The following is a 20,213-nucleotide window of genomic DNA, read 5'->3' as shown; positions in this document are numbered from 1 at the left end:
CTTTCTCCCTCCTCCTCTGCCCCTCCCGGCTCGCACTCTCTCTCGCTCTCTCAAATAAATAAATAAAATGTTTAAAAAAACTTAAATAGAAGAGGTATATAGAAAAGTACAGAAAATTGACTTCATAGCTGGAAGGGACAGAAGAATCCTGTCCTCCCCTCATCTCCCCCTTTATTCCCTAATAAGGCAAATTTTCTTATTCAGCAGGCACTATTCCCTAGACATTGGTATTAATGAGACCATTTATAAAAACCTTTGCAGTTCGGAGTACCTGAGTGACTCAGTCAGTTAAGCGTCTGCCTTCGGCCCAGGTCATGGTCCCAGGGTCCTGGGATCAAGCCCTGCATCGGGCTCCCTGCTCGGCAGGAAGCCTGCTTCTCCCTCTCCCGCTCCCCCTGCTTGTGCTCTCTCTCACTATCTCTATCACTATCTGTCTCTCTCTCTCTCTCAAATGAATAAAACTTAAAAAATTAGAAAAAAAACCCTTCGCAGTTCTTTCAAAATTCTAAAGTGTCCAAGGCTTGCCTTACTGTAATTATAATAATATAATAATAATAATAATATCCCAGCAAATATTTTTAGAATTCCCCTTAGTCACTATGAAAATGTTGACCTTTAGCAGAAGACTAAATCTACTTCAGATTTCAAAACCTCGTCAAGTCTCCTTGTATCTGTTAGGTTCAGTTCTGGGTAGCTGCTGCTATGTGAAAGGGTTGCCAGTTTTGGTAAGGAAACATTTATAAACTCTAGTTCTTTTTATTTTTTTTAAAGATTTTATTTATTTGACAGAGAGAGACACAGTGAGAGAGGGAACACAAGCAGGGGGAGCAGGAGAGGGAGAAGCAGGCTCCCTGCAGAGCAGGGGTAGCCCGATGTGGGGTCGATCCCAGGACCCCGGGACCATGACCTGAGCCGAAGGCAGACGCTTAACAACTGAGACACTCAGGGGCCCAACTCCAGTTCTTTTTAACAAACTAGTTTACCTAGTTCCTAAGAAAATTTGCTTTTAGAAAATGTAATTCCTCATTATGTAACAGTATTACTTATAGGTTGGTTTATCTATAAATGAGTTATTTTATCTTTTAAAAGATTTTATTTATTCATTTGAGAGAGCGAGAGGATGAGTGAGGAGGAAGGGGCAGAGGCAGAGGGAGAAGCAGGCTCCCTGCTGAGCAGAGAGCCCGCCGTGGGGCTCCATCCCAGATCCTTGGGATCACCACCCGAGCTGAAGGAGACGCTCAACCGACTGAGCCACCCAGGCACCCTTAAATGAGTTATTTTAAAGGACTTAAGCTTAATGAGAGAATAACAAATTATAGATCAAATGCTCGGCTCCTACTACAAAAAAGGTTTTGACATAGATATCTGGTTTAGTTGCAGTCTTTTGTGGCCTTTTCACCTTTTCTCTCTAGAATGAGAAACCTTTATCATGGTAGTGTTCTCACCAAAACACTGAACTAGCCCTTCCAGTTGCCAGGAGCTTTGGCAATAGGTGGCCTCTAGCTGTGCTGACTCATAAGGGCTTGGAATCCTTTGTATTTCCCCCCATCTCTTTGGCAATGCCCTTCTAGGTATCTTGCCTTTAATTAACTTTTTTTTTCCTTTTCTGAAAGAGAGCCTAAGCACCTGCAAGCAGAGGGAGGGGCAGAGGGAGAGAGAATCTCAAGCAGGCTCCCCACGGAGCACAGAGCCCAACGTGGGGCTCGATCTCACCACCCTGAGATCATGATCTGAGCTGAAATCATGAGTCAGATGCTCAATCGACTGAGCCACCCAGGCGCCCAGCATGTAATTCAGTTTTATCCAGTACCTTAGCTGGCTCTTGTATCTGGGTCAGTCTTCTTATCCCTTCAAAGCCCTGAAAGAACTACTTCGATTATATTATCTGTGCCAAATTTTATTTCCTAAAATATCTTTTTTCAGTCAAAACAGTAAGGTATGACTTGTACAGGCCCAGTCAGGCTCTACAGTTTTTCCTCTCATTGAAGGTATAGATACCTGAGTGACTTTGTTAATATCTAGGGACTGTTTCCCAGCCCCCCACCCCACCCCGCCAACCCAACGAAAATAAATTCAGCTCATGAGCAAATACAATTAATTAAAACCCCCTGATGATGAAGCTGATTTTGGATCACCTAAATTTAATTCATTCACATATGAGCTCAAATCAGATTTTAATGTGGGTCCATTACTTGAAAGATTTTTTTTTAAATTCTATAAGGTTTTCTCAGTTAAATTAAACATCTTTAGGGAGGTTTAATTTCATTTTCTCTATATATCTTCATTATGCTATGGAGGCAGTTCCTTAAAACAAAGAAACAATGTTTTCTACCAGAAAAAAAAAAATGTTTTCATTGCAAAATTGAATATTACCTTTGTGCAACACTGCTGCTTAAATCAGGTTTTCTCTTAATTAGTCAATTTTAAATCTATCATAAGCTATAACTGTATTCATTATCCTGTCACTTTCTGAGTCTAATAGAACAAGAACAACTGTTGTCTGGGCTCTAAATAACAGTAACAGGGTCTTTCAGAGTAACATCAAGGCACATAATGCAAAATTAATCAAAAATTGGTGGTCTGAGAGTTGGAGACACTCTTGTGACATGCAAACATTTGTTCGGCTGCTAAAGTAATAACAATGAATTAAGCCAAGAGAATTACTTCTTCTGGGACCTAACAGAAATGTTACTTGATCATCAATCATTAGCTTATAATAAAAGGGCTGAACTTGCAGTTCTGAACGTATAGCCAGAAAAATTAAGTGAGAGACATAAATGTGATAAAGAAAGACAAATGGTCCAAGCTAAATTGCTTTAAATTACATTGACCTCAACAGTGTACCTTTGAAACCTGTCCCTAATTGAGAGCAATTGATTTACCCTTCCAGATTTCCTTTAAAACCTATCAGATCCCACATTCAAAATATTAAGAGCCCTGTACCAAATTGTTTTGCCATTGAGCTTCCCTTGGGTTTGTAAATGATGACTAAGCTACATGTCAGGTAGAAAAACAGTACTCAATGAATTTAAGCCTTAGAAATGAAAGTGACATCTTTTTTCTCCCACTGGACATGGTGAAAAACTAATGAAAGTAATTTTTAACATAAAACAGTTGTTAATAGCACAAAAATATGAAAGATATCAGGCACCAAAATGAGCTGTGAGCAGGACCACCATGCAAAAATGTCAGATGTCTCACCCACATCCAGGATAAAATGGTCAAGTTTCTCAAAATTAAGGAGGGTCTGTGAGGAAGATATTTAGAAAGAGCTATGCTGTGCAGTGAGCACAATCCCCACTACCTTCTACCCATGCGAGAGCAGAGAGGTGAATGATTGCCCTGCTGCTCATCTCAGCTCTGGCATGAGGGTCACTGGAACCATCAGAGAGCCTGGTATGTGTCCCCTGCACAAGAGGGACATATTAAGCTGGTGTCTGCCTCATGACTGGTAAAACTAAAGCATGAGAGAGAGTTGGCTAAAAGGGTCTGCATCAGAAGAAGACGGGCTACGTCTGGGAAATAGGCACCCTCTTTTCCAAATCAGGTCAAAGGCCCCTAAATCCTAGGTCCAGCTGTGGAATTCTTAGTAGGAATGTTACCCCAGAATCCATTTAAAAGGGGTCCTGCTCAAAAGGACGGGGGAATGCACTAGCCTCGTAAAGGAAATTGCATTGGTGGGGCCTAGAAGGAGTGTCTCCAAAGATTGCAAATGGCTTTAAACAGGCCATCTTATGACACGATAAGTCAAGTAATATTCCCTGCATCATTTTCCTTCCTTCATGTCCATGTCCCAACACTAAGGGATCAGAAACCTCAGTAAGCAAGAGACGAAGAATAAAATCACTCACTGGAGAAGAATCAATCCGCATCTCTCCCAGCCTCTCTTGCAGATTCTCGCCTGCACTGGGTCACAGCTGGGAGAGAGAAGATTTAATATTGCAACTAGTTTGGAGTTTTGACTGTTTTCTGGACCAGGAGATTTAAACTACTAAATCAAGACTCTGTTAGCAACTTAAAGCTACAGGAGAACTTTCCGTCACCTAAGAAACCAAGGAGGCCATGCGGCCTGCTCTAGCCTGCATCCAGAGATAAGGAGAAAACCACCTACACGGAATAGTTATTAAAGGGAGTGTGCAAAAAAAGTAATAAGTTACTTTAGTGGTTATATCCCATGAATCCTAAATGTTTAATGTGTATGAGTTACACAGTGATTTCTAAGAATGTAGATACTATATTTGTTTTCATGATGACCTGAAGAAGAAATATGCCATAAAGTGAAATATATTCATTGCTTTTTTATAAATAGAACAGATAGAGACAACTAGACTCTGATGCTAAAGGAGACAAAATACATTATTATACTCAGTATAATATCTGATAATATCATATAACATCGCACTGAGGGTATACAATGACCATTTACAGCAGAATAATCCTACAGCTTCAAAGTCCACCTTTCCTTTAAAAAAAAATTAAAAAATTAAACATGCGCTGAATGCTGATTTCTTTTTCCTACATGTGAGGCAAGAACCAAAATGAACACCAAAATATACTCACATATTCTTCAAAATAGACCTAATAATTTTAACAGTTTAAACTTGGGGACAAGAATTTAAAGACAATCTAAATATCATATTTTACCCAGTAAAATTATTTCCTGCATCTTTTTCAGGTAACATATTTCTATGCTCACTATGTTGTCAGACGCTGTATTAAGCCCTTCACATGTATTATCTCACTGAATCCTTACAAGTAATTTAACTGGCGCTGTTTATTTTTTTTTAAAGATTTTATTTATTTATTTGAGAGAGAGAGAATGAGAGATAGAGAGCATGAGAAGGAAGAGGGTCAGAGGGAGAAGCAGACTCCCCGCTGAGCAGGGAGCCCGATGTGGGACTCGATCCCGGGACTCCAGGATCATGACCTGAGCCGAAGGCAGTCGCTTAACCAACTGAGCCACCCAGGCGCCCTAACTGGCGCTGTTTAAAAGTACTATTTTCTCCCTCCACAGTCTGATGAAAGACCATTTTCCACCTCCCTTAATACTCCTCATTCACAATTGGTTTCTCTTCCTCACCCCTATCCTGCCCCCACCCGTATCTCATTATCATTTCAAAGCTAAATAGTCAAAACTAATCCAATGTCTGAATAATGCTTCCCAGGAAGTGAGAATCTTACAAAATGAGCAGTGATTTGACATGAAGAAGGCAGTAGTCCTCAGAGCTCAACCATAAATTGTCACCATTCATGAACTGCACTGGACTGCTTCCCCTTTCCTGTTTTGTTCCTGTTCATGTCCCTGGTGAATAGGAATAAAGCCCAGGGAATTGGGCCACAATGCTGAATCTAAGTCAAGTAACTCGTAAGATACCAGCTTTTAAAATATACATTGTTTGACTCAGTAATTTCACCCACATAAACACTTTCCTAGGAATGTAGTCAAAGATACAAACCAAGACATATCAACTATGATAGCTAATCCAATGCTGTTTATAATAATGAAAGTCACAAACAACCCAAAAGGCCAATAGTAGAAAGTAAATTGCAATGATTAATAAGATAGATTACTATATAGCCATTACAAATATACATATTTCAGAAACATTTTTAATGATGTAGTAAGCTGCTAAAGATATATTGCTAAGTAACAAACACTATGTACCAAGTTATACTGTATTTTAATAAGTACATGCAAATTTTGCAAATATATGTGTGTGTGTATATACATACATACATACATAGAATACCCTCTGGGTGGGTGGTGCACTTGCAGCAATTTTGGCTTCTTCCTGTTATTTTTTTAATTTTCTAATTTCTTACATTAAACATGTAATTTCTAATGGCAAAAAAACTATCCATACTGAGGTGGACTTCAATTCGATTCCACAAACACTTGTTGGTAGTCTATTATGCAATTAAATTAAGTTCAACAAACATTTCTTTAATGAAACATGCATATAAGTGTAGATACAAAGATTATAACATGGTCCCTGCTCTTGGTGAGCTCACAGTTTAGCAAGAGTAACATAAGGGAGTAAAGACAACTTAGTTGTTGTAAGACAGCATAAGAAACATTAGAAATACAAAAGAAGGAGTGGTCACCTAAAACCGGGAATGTCACGGATTGAAAAGAGACAAGAGGGTATTCCAGGTAGGGAGAAGAAACATCTACAAATGCATGGACACATTTGTTGGAATGGAAAGAAAAAGAAGGCAAGCAGAAAGATATGAAGATAGAGAAGAAGGCAGGGGCTAAATCATGATGGACTCTGGAAGCATTAAGGGCACAGACTCTAGATCTGCACTGTACAGTATGGTAGCCACAAACCACAGGTGACTATTAACACCTGAAATGTGGCTAGCCCACAATGAGATGTACTACAAGCATAAAAATAACATACCAGGTTTTGAAGACTTGGTACCAAAAAAAATGCCAAAATCTCTTTAAAACTTTTTATGTTGATTACATGCTGAAATGATAATATTTTGGATATACCAGCTTAAATTAAATATATTATTACAATTTCAGTTGTTTTAATTTTTGTAATACAACTACTAAAAATCTTAAATTATTTATGTGGTTCACATTATATATCTATTGGACAGCACTGCTTTAGAGGATAGATTAGAAGACAACAACAGTGAAAGGAGGAAGATCAGTTAGAAGGCTTTTAAAGAGCCCAGAAAAAAAATGCAAAGAGGAGTTGAACTAGGCAAGTACAAACAGGGATCGAGAGGAAGAGATGGCCTTATAAAAAATACTATATTGACAATACCAGATAACCTAAATAAGAAATGGAGCTGTAAGTATCTGGAATCCTCTAAGCTTTTTGGCTTGATGAATATGATGAGTAACCAGCTCTTGATGTAAAGATTCATTCATTCAAACATTCATTTATAGAGCGCCTGCCAAGTGCTAGTTACTTTCTAGGTGGTTAGGTGCCAGGGATCTAGCAATGATGAAATAAATGAGGTCTCTGCTCTCCTAGAACCTACTTACACTTTACCGTGAACATATAATAAATTCAAGTTAGCCATGTTAAAAATGAGATGGCTATGGGATATTCAGGTATAATGTTAACTAGAAACATAGATGTTTGTGTTTAAAATTTAGGACGAATATATGAATGGTAGTAGAGATCAGAAAAATCATTATGGTGCTTCCACATAGGGATAGCAAAGAATAAAACCCTAAGAAACACCAGATATTCAAGGGGAACATGGAGAAAGAGGAATCAGGGAAAAGAAATAGGTGAAGGAGAAATAGGAGAAAACAGTCCCCAAAAAAGCCTAGAAAGGAGAAAAACTTAAGTGTGGTCAAATGGAGCACTGCCTGCCAAATGCCTCAGACTGATAAAGACTACCAAATATCCATAGGACTATGTAATTTGAGGCCATCGCTCATCTTTGACAGGGCATTTTCAGTGGAGTAGTGGGGACAAAACCCAGATTGGAAGACAAAACTGATGAGTAAAGACAGCACCTAGACAATGCTCCTCTGAAGAATATGGCTGGGATGGACAGCAGTTAGAAAACATAAGCACTGAAGTGAGAGCCTAAGCTGAGAGGGAATTGAGGCATGTTTTCAGGTATTAGGGAGGGACCAGTAGAGAGAACTAAAAAGAGAGAAACACAGAAGAATAAGTCATAAAATGAGATCTCTTGGGAGTTGAAAGTAGATGGGGTAGAAAGCACTGGGAGATATATTAGTCTTGAATGCAAAATAAAACACCTCTGCCTGAGCATGATGGCAACATAGGTTATTCCTGACTTCACTCACTTTCACAAGAACAACTAACATCTATTCAAGAACAAGACACCACTGAGAGAATCCTAGAACATGGCATTGAGGCTGAAGCACAGCCTTGCACCTTAGAGACCACGATAGACTGCATTAGAAGGATAAGAGAAGTGACTACATGTTGACCACATTGCCCCTCCCCCAGGATAGCATATCACCACACAGGGATGTCTTCCCTGACCCTTCAGTTCCCCTAGTGGGAAAAGAGAACCCAGAGAGGACAACCAATTTCCCCAAGCATTGCGGGCCACATTGTGGGAGGCCCTACTCTGATTTCATACCGTGGGGATTGCAGGAGAATCTACAGGGCCCAGCCACTGGGAATCTGGGAATCTGGCTGTGCTGGAGAAGTGGGGAGGAACTTGGAACAACCAGCACAAGATTTTGGCAGACCAAATTCATACCTACAGCACCCAAGTAGTAATCCCAACCAGCTGCTTTGTTTATATGCAGAACCAAGCTGGGGGTACACTCTGACCAGGGAATTTGGCAGGATAAAGATCTGCCTGATTCAGATCTTCAAATGAGGAGTTTTACCAGCCCTAGAGCCTGCTTTGCCCATACCCAGGCAAAGTTCTGAGTCACAACCTCACCTGCTGTGAAGAGTGCCTTACAGCCCCATCTGACCAGAAGGCTGGTGACAACCCCTGGAAGCTATGTGGCCAGTGGCAATTGAGCCAAGAGGTAAGAGAGCAGTCAGTTACCCTCAGAGCAAAGCCAGTACCAGACATGGAGACGTCCCATGCTATGCACAGGCAGGGGGATTAATTCATAGCCACAGTTGAGGGTGTCTCCTGGCCCCTCCCAAATAGACACCTGTTGAGCAAATTGAGAATAGCTGGAGTGGCCCAGGCAAGTGGCTTTAACCCAGGCAAGGGGCTGAGACATAGCCCAACACACTGAGGAGAGTATCTTCCAGCCCCATCTGACCAGAAGGACTGGCAAAAATACCTGAAATCCCTGAGGCCCAGGGGCACTCAAGCCAAGGGAAGAGCAGAGAGAGCCCAATGGTTTACAGAGCAAAGCCAGTGGCCCTATTCAGCCAGGGAACTTATGACAACAAAGACCTTTACCAGTTTTAGAGCTGCTTATTCCATTGCTCCCATTCTGGGAATGGAATTCATAGCTCCACTCATTACTGAATAAAGCTTTCAGCCTGTCTGACCAGAGAACCTAACCAGAGCACACAGGAAGTCGCACAGCCCATTTAACAGCCCTACATACAGTGGAATGGAACAGAGAGCACAGCCTGTGGTTTGCCTGGTCTACAGAGCAAAACTGGTCGTTTCTGCAGACCAGGGAATTCCATGCACACTCAGGCCTGACTGGGGCCCCCTGGGCCCTGGCCTGCTGCCCTGCCAGGGCAGAAAAGCTAATTCACAGCCCTATCCCCTACTGAATGTAGTAACTCGGTCCCAACCATCTAGTGAACATGACCAGAGGATTCGGGCAACTGCAGAGTCCATCCTACAGCCTTTCTTGGGTATAGAAATAAGCCAGCAGGACAATCCAACTGTTCTCAACTAGTGGCCCAACCCCCCATCCCTGTCCTCAGAACTTCAACAGTTGCATCACCCATAAATACACTATAGCAGGCCCCACTTGCCCAAAGGCATTACCAGCAAACATACCCAGGAACCCAAACTGAGCTGGCTAGTGAAGAACTGTCTCTGCCAGGGCAAACTAGTTAAGTCTGGAAGAGGAGTCCCATGATGAAAATGTACAGATACAATACAAGGAATCAAGGATCATGAAAAATCAGGTAAATATGACCCCCCCAAAAAAAAACTAATAAAGCTCCAATAACTGACCCAATGAACTGTCAGAAAAAAGAATTCAGAATAATCCTTTGAAGGAACTTAGTGAACTATAAGAAAACACAGATAGACAACTAAAGGAAATTAGGAAAACAGTACATGGTAAAATGAGAAGCTTGACAAGAAAATAGCAACCATCAAAAGAGAGAGAGAGAGAGAAATCTTAGAGTTGAAAGATACAATAACTGGACTGAAGAACTTAATGGAGTTTCAAAAGTAGACTCAACCTTACAGAAGAAAGAATTAGCAACCTGGAGTATAGGACATTGGAAATTACCCAGAGAAGCAAAAGAAAAAAGAATGAAAAAGAATGAAGAAAACCTATGGGAATTATAGGGCAAAATGAAAAGAAACAGTATTTATTATGAGAATTCCAGAAAAAGAAGAGAAAGAGGAAAGAACAGAAAATATATTTAAAGCAATAATGGCTGAAAACTTCCCAAACCTGGAGGAGGAATGGATATCCAAATCTATGAGGTCCAAAAGATCCCAAATAGGTTAAACCTATATAGGGACACATCAAAACACATTACAGTTAAATTGTCAAAAGTCAGAGACAAAGAAAGAATAAAATACTTAAAAATAAACTTACCTAATGAGGTGAAATTTCTCTATGCTGAAAACTCCAAGACATTCGTGAAAGAAATCAAAGAAGACACAAATAAATAGAAAGATATCATATGTTCATGGATTGCAAGAATTAATATTGTTAAAGTGTCAATACTACTGAAAGCCATCTACAGATTCAATGCAATCCCTATCAAGATTTCAATGGCATTTTCTACAGAAGTAGAAAATACCTCTAAAACTTATTGGGAACAAAGCCCCTAAATAGCCAAAGAAATCCTGAGAAAGAAGAACAAAGCAGGAGGTATCACACTTCCTGATTTCAAGTTATACTCAAAAAGCTACGGTAATCAAAACAGTAGGGTACTGGCATAAAGACAGACAAAGAGAGCAATAGAATAGAGAGCCCAAAATAAACAAGCATTTCCAGTCAACTAATATTTGACAAGGGAGCCAAGAATACTCAATGGAGAAAAGACAATCTCTTAAAAAAATGATGTTGGGACAACTGAATATTCACATGTAAAAGAATGAAAGTGGATCTATTTCTTATACCATTCATAAACATTAACCCGAAATGGTTTAAGACTTAAATCTAAGACCTAAAACCATGAAACTCATGGAAGAAAACATAAGAACAAAGTTCCTTGACATGGGTCGTGGTAATGATTTTTTGGATATGACACCTAAAGCACAAGCAACAAAATCAAAAATAAACTAGTTGGACTACATCAAACTAAAAAGCTTCTGCACAGCAAAAGAAAACACCAAAAAGGGAAAAGACAACCTACAGAATGGGAAAAAAAAATTGCAAATTATATGTCTAATGAGTTAATATTCAAAATATATAAAGAACTCATACAACTCAATAGAAAATAAAAACAAACAACAAACAAAAATAATTTAAAATGGGCAGAGGGTCTGAATTGACATTTTTCCAAAGAAGCTATGTGAAAGCTAATGGGTACATGAAAGGATGCCAGCATCGGTAGTCATAAGGTAAATGCGAATCAAACCCACAAAGAGATATCACCTCATGCCTGTTAGAATGGCCATCATCAAAAGAATAAGCAATAGGAAATGTGGGCATAGATGTTGAGAAAAGGGAACCCAGTGCACTGTTGGTGGGATTGCAAATTGGTACAACCACTATGGAAAACAGTATGAAGAATCCTCAAAAAATTAAAAACAGAACTACCATATGGTCTAGCAACTCCACTTCTGGGAATATATGAAACACTGACTCGAAAAGGTATCTGTACCCCCATGTTCAGGGCAGAATTATTTACAATAGCCAAGGCAAGGAAACAACCTAAGTGTACACTGATGGATGAATGGATAAAGAAGTTGTGATACACAAAAACACACTGGAATATTATTCAGCCATAGAAAAGGGGGAAATCCTACTACTTGTGACAACATGGATGGATGTTGAAAGCATTAGGTTAAGTGAATTAAGTCAGACAAAGATAAATGCTGTATGATCTCACTTATATGTGGAATCTAAAAACAAAAACAAACTCAGAGGAAAAAAAAAAAGATTAGACTTGTAGTTACTAGAGTAACCAGAAGCAGGGAGTTGGTGGCGGCGGGGGGGGGGGGGGGGGAGGGGGAGGCGGTGAGAGCAGGAACTAGAGAAAGGTGGTCAAGAAGTACAGACTTCCAGTTATAAAACAAATAAGTGTTAAGCATGTAATGTACATCGTGATGACTAGAGCTAACACTGCTGGATGATGTATTAAAAAAAATTTGTTAAGAGAGTAAATCCTCAGTTTCTCATCACAAGAAAAAATTTTTCCATTCATTCTTTTCCTCTTTCTTTTCTTTTTATTGTATCTATAAGAAAAAAATGGATGTTGGCTGAACCTATATTTCACAATATATGTAATCAAGCCATCATGCTGTCCTCCTCAAACTTACACAGTAATGTATGTCAGTTATTTCTCAATAAAACTGGGGGGGGGAGACAAATGTCTATAAAGAACAGTAGGAAGTTGAAAGAGTTCTTGCCTGATGACCATTACTCCCTGCTGATCATGGGATGGTTAACTAGGGAGATTAAGGAGAATGGAGATGAAACAGAAGGCCTCAAGAGCAGGAGAAAAGATTGAAATAGCTGCTGGAGTGAACTGAAGATCATGAATAAGAATAGCCAATAGATTGGAGGTGTCACTGAGATTGGGGACCATGTGCTTATGTGACCTGAAAAGTTCCCATTATGTGTTTTTTTCTCTAGTGTGCTGAACAATCCATACGTGGGATGTAGAAACTGAAAGAATTGAATGAAAAACTGATATGAAGTCTCAGATTTGTAGAAAACTGAAAGCAGAAAGATGATTTGGGATATCTGAAGGTGATAGTAGGAGAGGAGTTCAAATTGTTGACCATAGAATCTTGCCTGCTAGAGGAAGTGATCAGATGGACATTAACAGATGCAGAAAAAAATGAAAGAATTAAGATCCTAGAGGTATAGATAAGGTTGATGAACTGCTGGAAGGAAGCTATAAATGAGAAATGGTATTCCTCCAAAATACTAATAATATATCAACAATAACAACAATAAATAGCTATAATTTACTAAGTAATTACTGTGTGTCAAGCGGTTCTTTAAATGTTTTGTTTTATTGCACTCAACACAATAACAGTTATGATTTTATACCTTTTTTTCTTTTAGATGAGTAAATTTAAATGACTTGCTGAAATCAAAGAACCAGTAGGTGGCAGGACCTATTTTTTTAAAATAAAAATTTGGCATTTTTATTTATTGTTTTACACATTTTTTATTTAAATTCAATTTAGTTAACATATAGTGTATTATTAGTTTCAGAGGAAGAATTTAGTGATTCATCACTTACATACAACACCCAGTGTTCATTCCTTCAAGTGCCCTCCTTAATGCCTGTCACCCAGTTACCCTATCCCCCACCCACCTCCCCTCCAGCAACGCTCAGTTTGTTTCCTAGCATTAAGAGTCTCTGTGGTTTGTCTTAACCACCCATGCAGGCCACAGTCGAAGGTCTAAAAGATATAGTTTATTTACAAAGGAAGTTTCACAGGAAACAGAAGCAAGAGGGTGGTAGAGTAAGTGAAGGTTGGGCAGAGTTCGGGGAGAGGAATACAGGCAAATGCGGATAAAGTTAGAAGAGATGAGAATCAATCATTATGGAGGCCCACAATTTGAATGGTGCTAAGGAATTATCAGAATGAATGGCACTGAAAAAATAACTAACCCTAGATTTTCCCCACTTTCCAAATGAGATGATTGGTGCCAACTCAAGGCACATACTATATATCACAAGCAGTGCAGAGAATAATGTTGAAAAGGTGCTGTGGCAGCCCCAAGGAAGTTAACAATCTAGATACAAATAAAACAATAATTTTTTTTTAAAGCATAATACAAACCAGAGTAAGAAAATGTTGGAAAGACCTAACAGTAGTGCTCTGGAGCTCATATTGTTTTTTGTTTTTTGTTTTTTAAAGATTTTATTTATTTATTTGACAGAGACAGCACGAGAGAGGGAACACAAGCAGGGGGAGTGGGAGAGGGAGAAGCAGGCTTCCCACGGAGCAGGGAGCCCGATGCGAGGCTCGATCCCAGGACCCTGGGATCATGACCTAAGCTGAAGGCAGATGCTTAACGACTGAGCCACCCAGGCGCCCCTGGAGCTCATATTGTTAAAAGATTGAATTTGCTTGGAGAGATCTGAAGAGATAGTTATAACAGGCTGGATATAGAGAATTGAATTAGGGAGAAGAGTACAGAGAGAAGAAAGTGCCTGTGGAGGTCAGCAAGACCAGGGAGCCCCGGGAGGAGTAAGAAGACTGGTGCATGAGGAACAAAAAGAGGATGCAAGGGAAGATTAAAAAGGTCACCTAGGACCATGTCGTCACTAAGGATGACATCCTGAATTTTATTTAATTCAGAAGGCAATGAGGAACTATTTGTGGGTTCAAACTGGGAAATTACAGAATAGGAGGCTCAGGCCCAGAGCATCATTAGAATAGCCTTTTAATCAAGATTTTTTTTTACCTATTTTCCAGAAGGAGATGTGCTTATGTAATGGAGTACAATCTTGACAGTGGTGGGACTCATATATTTTTCATGATAATAAAAATGAGATTTCCAAAGTTTGATCACTACCCCATAAAAATAAACTGTTTTCCTTATTTTCCCCCAAAGAATTACAGTATGCTTGTCCTCTGCCACATATTTTTAAATGCCATGAAATAAAGTAAAAATGAGTAGGCAAGGCAGTCTTTTAAATGGAGAAGTTATAAGGTAATATGCATCTGAGAGGTACATGTGGAAATGGAGAAGAATTTTGCTTTGGTTAAAAAATAATAGTAATAATAATAATAATAATAATAAACAGGATTGAAGGGGAATTAGGAACCAATTGCACATGTCTATATGGACCAGAGCTCTTTCTTTTTTAGCAATTTTCTGTGCATCTACACACGTATGTCAGCAGTACAGAAGCCCTCAAAAGGCATGGCCAAGGGCACTTACCAAGTTGTTTGAGCTAGGGATAGCTCTAAGTCTAGGACATCAAAATACACTTACGGACTTAACAGGACATGTTTGTTTTTAAAATGTATTCAAAAGGACCACTACAGAAAAGCCAATGGCTTTTGGCAAATGGAATCTTTTCTATGAGAATGAACAATGGTTCTGGCCAGTTTTCCTCAAACTGTATTTCAGTGGTACCTGCATCAAGACACCTGGAATGATTTTCTAAAATGCAGGTACCAGGGCACCTTTCAGACCTAGCAAATCAGAATCACTGAGTGTAAGGTCTGGTGATCTGAACTCTTATAAACTTCCTAGGGGATCTGTTATATATGTTCAGGCTTTTGAATATTTGCTCACCTGGAAGGATACCCAAACAAAACTGCTTGGCTGAAGGACAGGAGTGGGAGGCTGACATTTTTCACTGTAAATTCTGATGTGCCTTTTGAATTCTGCATTTTTCCACAAAAAATACTTACAAGAATGAGCATCATATATTTATATTTTCGCACCCAGAACCAGGCAGAGCATCTGGCAGTAGGCTAAGAAAAATGTTTGTGGATTTGGTCATAAATGGCATAGTTTAAAATAATTAGTAGAAGTAACACACTTTTTTACACCCCTATTTACTCTCCCCTCCCCTTGACCTCAAAAGAAACAGATTACTGCACTGTCAACTGCTTTTGCACCAGGACCCATATTTTGTTCCTTATTCTTGTTGGTAGCGATTCATGCATCTCCAATACCTGGAACTTACTAGATTCACATAGTTGAGGCTAGAAAGTGAGATAAAGTGAGTGCCCACATCTTTCTCTTAGCCACACTTTTACAAATGATAATCTGTTTCCTCTCCCGTAAATACCAGTGTATATGATATTTGGCATTTAGCTTTTACTTTTTACAGAAAAATAATCATAGTGAGTATGTTGTTATACATGTCTGTATCTATTAGGCTAGAAAGAATTGTTTTCAACCGTTAGATAAAATTTATATCTTTGGCAGAGTTTCCAGTGATTTGAGTTTTAAGCAGCTAATTAGTCCTTTTGGTAACAACTAATTACTTAGAGTATGCATGTAGCAAAAACTTGTAGAAATGCAATTGTAACTTCTTTGACATTTTCTTTCTTATTAGATTCTACATGTATGATAAAGATAATTTATTTTGACACATTTATCCTTTTTAAAAAGGCAAACAAACAAACAAATCCTTAGTTCTGAAGCACTCTTAAAATTATAAAGGCATCCTCTCTAGGGAAAGACTAGTATCTATTTTCCTTGAACTGGTAACTCTTTCAAGCTTCCTTGTTTCTTTCTATTCAGGCAGAAACTGTTGCCAAGAAATAAAGTGACATTACAGTTGTCATAGGTCATAATAGGAGTAAGAAAGAAATACTGTCTGAAAAGCAAACTAATTATTTTACCTAAACTTTGTCATTATATGTCTGTTCTCACTAGTCCGGTTGTTTGTTGTGCATACCTTCCTAACTAAAAATTAATAAAACTTGGAGAGTTTACATGTTCAGCTAGAGATATAGAATATTCATTGTGTAGAGAGAATATTGTGATACACACACACACACACACACACACACACACACACAAATTTAAAAAGAAATTATTTTATGTCCTGAACAATTATATCCCCTTCATGGCTTTGAATTTCTTAGAAAAACAAAACAAATCTCAGGCTTGAGTCCAGAGTGTGAAAATGTCTTGAGGTAACACACACTACAAAGCCATCACTTTGAAACAGTCCTTTTGTTTATGGTGCACTTTGAATTATGTTAAAGTAGATATACAAAAAAAGAGTTGAAAACCTGGGGAAGGTTCCATGGCTGGTGGCTAAGTAGCTTTTATCTTACAGGATTAAATTCAACACCTTCTAAGTATTACCTTAATTCTTGCCGATCAGGTTAACTTTTCAGCAAAAGCCATGTCATTAACTAGCTCACAACTCATTCTGGATTGCCTCTGTCTTTAGCAGACAGAGTAGCATTTTTTTACTTTCTATACTCATACGGGTAAAACAGTGACACTCTGCTTTAAATGTCACAGAGTAAAATGTTTTCTGGGTTGAAAAGTAAACTCAAAGGGAGTTCAAATGTATTAGTATCACAAAGTCACACAGTATCTCCACATTTCCCATTTTATGCCCAATGCAGATGCTATTCAAGTGAAATACAGACACATAGAGGTATTAATAAATCTTTCACAAATAAAGCAAGAAATATAAACTAGTGCCTAAGTGGATTAACATATATGTTACATTGTATTAAAATTTTTTCATGTAATAAGCAACTTGAAGTATTTTGCTGTTGTTGTTGAGTTGCACTGAAAAATGTGGCATATAAAACAAATGATGAAAGACTGCCTCTAACAGACATTAGAAAAGAACTTTCAAATGTAACATGATTGTCTTGAGTCTCTCAATAGGTGATTTTTTGATAAATTTTGGAGGAGAAAAGAAAGGGAAACAAAAGTCATAGAATCGAAGGTACTACAAAAATAACCAGAGGTTAAATTTTAGAAGTCTCATTTTTCAGAAATACCCAATATGGTACAAGTCTTGTTTATCAATTCCATGACTGCATCAGTCTGCTGGTAGCTGTTTAAAGTCACCCTCAAAGTATTTTTTTTGTGAAAGTTCTAGGATTTAATATATGTTCAGGCAGAGTGAATAGAAATACAATTAAATATTCTTGATCACAGTTGAAGCTTTTCATATAAAAGCCAACAGGACTTATTCTATAGAATAAAAGATATCACTGTTTCTTCTTATTCATAGTTGTAATTAGATTTTTTTCTGATTCATTGTATCAAATCTTAATATAACCATTCTCTCTTCTCTGCTACTTTACCTCAATAAATTTCCTTGAATATTTCTTTCAGTCTCTAATGAATGAACCTATTATATTCATTATGATGATGATTATAATAACTATTATTACTATTCATTCACACGACATTATATATTTTAGGAAAGTACTATTATCACATGAATTATTTTTATGATCTTTTTTATAGCAGCATAAATGTGACAGTGGTTTCTTTGCCATTGAAAATCTCATGCAGAATTATTTCCATTTGTCAACACTTCACCAACAAAAACTATTTGCATTCACTTGAAGCAATAGCTTCTAAAAAGCCCATTCTACATTCCAGACCAATTTAATCAAACCTGCAGAATTTAAATTTACTTTATTATGGAGAAAATGCTGTGATTTTGTTTTCAATGCATGAATTCAATCTAGGTCAGTTGCTTTCATAGGAAGAGTTGATTTTATCTAGCTAAACACTGAAAATTTGTCTTAAAGGAGGTATCTGATATTAGAAATAATAGACCCAATGACTATGGAAATGGGTTTGAAGGTGTTATTGATGGAAAATAGTTAATACCTATTTTAGCAAAAATTTAGTCCCAATTCACAGATTGCAGTCGACCAAAAAGAGTAAAAGAATGGTCAACAGTTTGTGTGCTAGGCAAGTTCCAGGCCATCTGGCTCCAGAGGCTGTGTTCTTAATCACTATTCTAAATGAGAGTTACTGAGCTACTAGAGAGTTACTAACAGAGCTGATGGTACAAACGGCCTCTAATAAATACAAATCTGAGGATATTCAGTTCATGCTGATAATGGTGATACACTAATCATTTATATTCTTTAACTTGAAATATTATATTATAAGCCAAATTAAGTAGATTGAAATTATAAAATTCCAATCTCCTGAGATTCTGCTGCCACAAATTATGAACAGGTCACTGATGTCATGAAGCCATTATGTGTGAGCATCTAGGATCTTATTCAGCATCAAACTAATTGCACCAACATGGATATATAGCAGTTGGACTTGTGGGGTTTTTTTTGTTATGAAATATATTAAAATCTCAGAAAAAAAGTGTTCACCAAGTCTTATTAATAACAGATCCTCTAATATGCATTAATATAATCAGAGTATTTGGGATGTGTCCACAATTCAGAAACATGGCATGAACTGAAACCCTGGGCAAAGACTACTGAAGAAAAACTAGCATTGCTATGATTGCACTGCCCCCTAGGGTTAAAATAACTTGTGTTTACACTGAAGTCCATTTGCCTTTTTCAGATCAGCATTTTCATGACACATTTGTCCAACTATGGGAATGACCGCCTGGGACTATATACATTTGTTAATCTGGCCAACTTCGTGCAGAGCTGGACCAACTTGCGACTTCAGACTCTGCCTCCAGCACAGCTGGCTCACAAGTATTTTGAGCTCTTTCCTGATCAAAAAGACCCTCTATGGCAGGTAATATTGCTTCAATAATTGCTATAACTAATTAATCCCATAAACATATCTTGAAGTTCTATGAGATAATCCAAATCTGAAAAGTGAAGGCATTTGGAGGGAAAAAATTATACATTTTGGAAATGTTAGTAGATTTGAGAAACTACTTCCTGAATTGGAGTTTTTATTTTTTTTAAGATTTTATTTCTTTATTTGAAAGAGAGACACATAGCAAGAGCAGGAACACAAGCAGGGGGAGTGGGAGAGGGAGAAGCAGGCTTCCCGCGGAGCAGGGAGCCCGATGCGGGGCTCGATCCCAGGACCCTGGGACCATGACCTGAGCCGAAGGCAGATGCTTAACAAGACTGAGCCACCCAGCTGCCCCAAACTTCAGTCTTATATTATTGCATCATAGTGAACTAAATTCTCTGTTCCTATGCCCATTAGGAATTATGAAATTCTGAAAGCTCAACGAGGGGTTCAATGGATATAATGTTTTCAGTCAGGAGTGAGGGATCAATTCACAGATTGCAGTCAACTAAAAAGAGTAGAAGAGTGGTAAACAGGTTGTGTGCTAGGCAAGTTCCAGGCCTTCTGGCTCCAGAGGCTGTGCTCTTAATCACTATTCTAAATGAGAGTTACTGAGCTACTAGAGAGTTACTAACAGAGCTGATGGTACAATAATAACAATCATCAGAAGTGGAACTGAGTAAATTTCACAGACTGAAGTCGCAGTAAGCTCTGAACTATATACAACTCATTCGGCTTTGAATGTAAGCTAATTACCACCTGACCACAAACAGATAACTTCAAGAAGAGACATAACTACACATTTTAGAATGTGAAAAAGGTGCTTGTAGAATTATCATTACATATTACTTTTTTTCTTAACCACTACAAAATATCACCAAATGTAAGCCACTGAAAGACATGCAATTTTCCTGCTGATTTAACACCTTATTTTTTTATTTTTTTTAAGTTTTTATTTATTTGACAGAGAGAGAGAGAGCATGAGTGAGGGGAGGGGCAGAGAGAGAGGGAGAAGCAGACTCCCACTGAGCAGGGAACCCGACATGGGACTCCCTCCCAGGACACTGAGATCATGACCTGAGCTGAAGGCAGGTGGTTAACCGACTGAGCTACCTAGGTGCCTCAACACCGTATTTTTTAAACTGAAGTCATTATTATTTCAGGTGACAGGTTTGAAAACTTTTTTCCAGAACAACAACCAAAAAGAACATCCTCACTTTAG

The 20,213-nt window shown here is 38.3% G+C and overlaps 1 protein-coding gene across 1 annotated transcript in view; it reads left to right on the top strand.

Moving 5' to 3' along the window:
* The window catches only part of LOC114196676 (bifunctional heparan sulfate N-deacetylase/N-sulfotransferase 3), a 162,785-nt gene that overhangs the window by 114,241 nt on the left and 28,331 nt on the right, over positions 1-20,213 (top strand). Inside the window, exon 6 of the mRNA XM_028087403.2 lies at positions 18,800-18,982. Coding sequence (XP_027943204.1) covers positions 18,800-18,982 — 183 coding nt within the window. The remainder of the gene's footprint in view (positions 1-18,799; positions 18,983-20,213) is intronic.

Source organism: Eumetopias jubatus, unplaced genomic scaffold (genome assembly GCF_037043125.1).
Source record: "Eumetopias jubatus isolate StellerSeaLion01/CBP00866 unplaced genomic scaffold, mEumJub1_p1.0 scaffold_2, whole genome shotgun sequence".
Classification (NCBI taxonomy): domain Eukaryota; kingdom Metazoa; phylum Chordata; class Mammalia; order Carnivora; family Otariidae; genus Eumetopias; species Eumetopias jubatus.
This window is presented reverse-complemented; position numbering and strand designations above follow the sequence as displayed.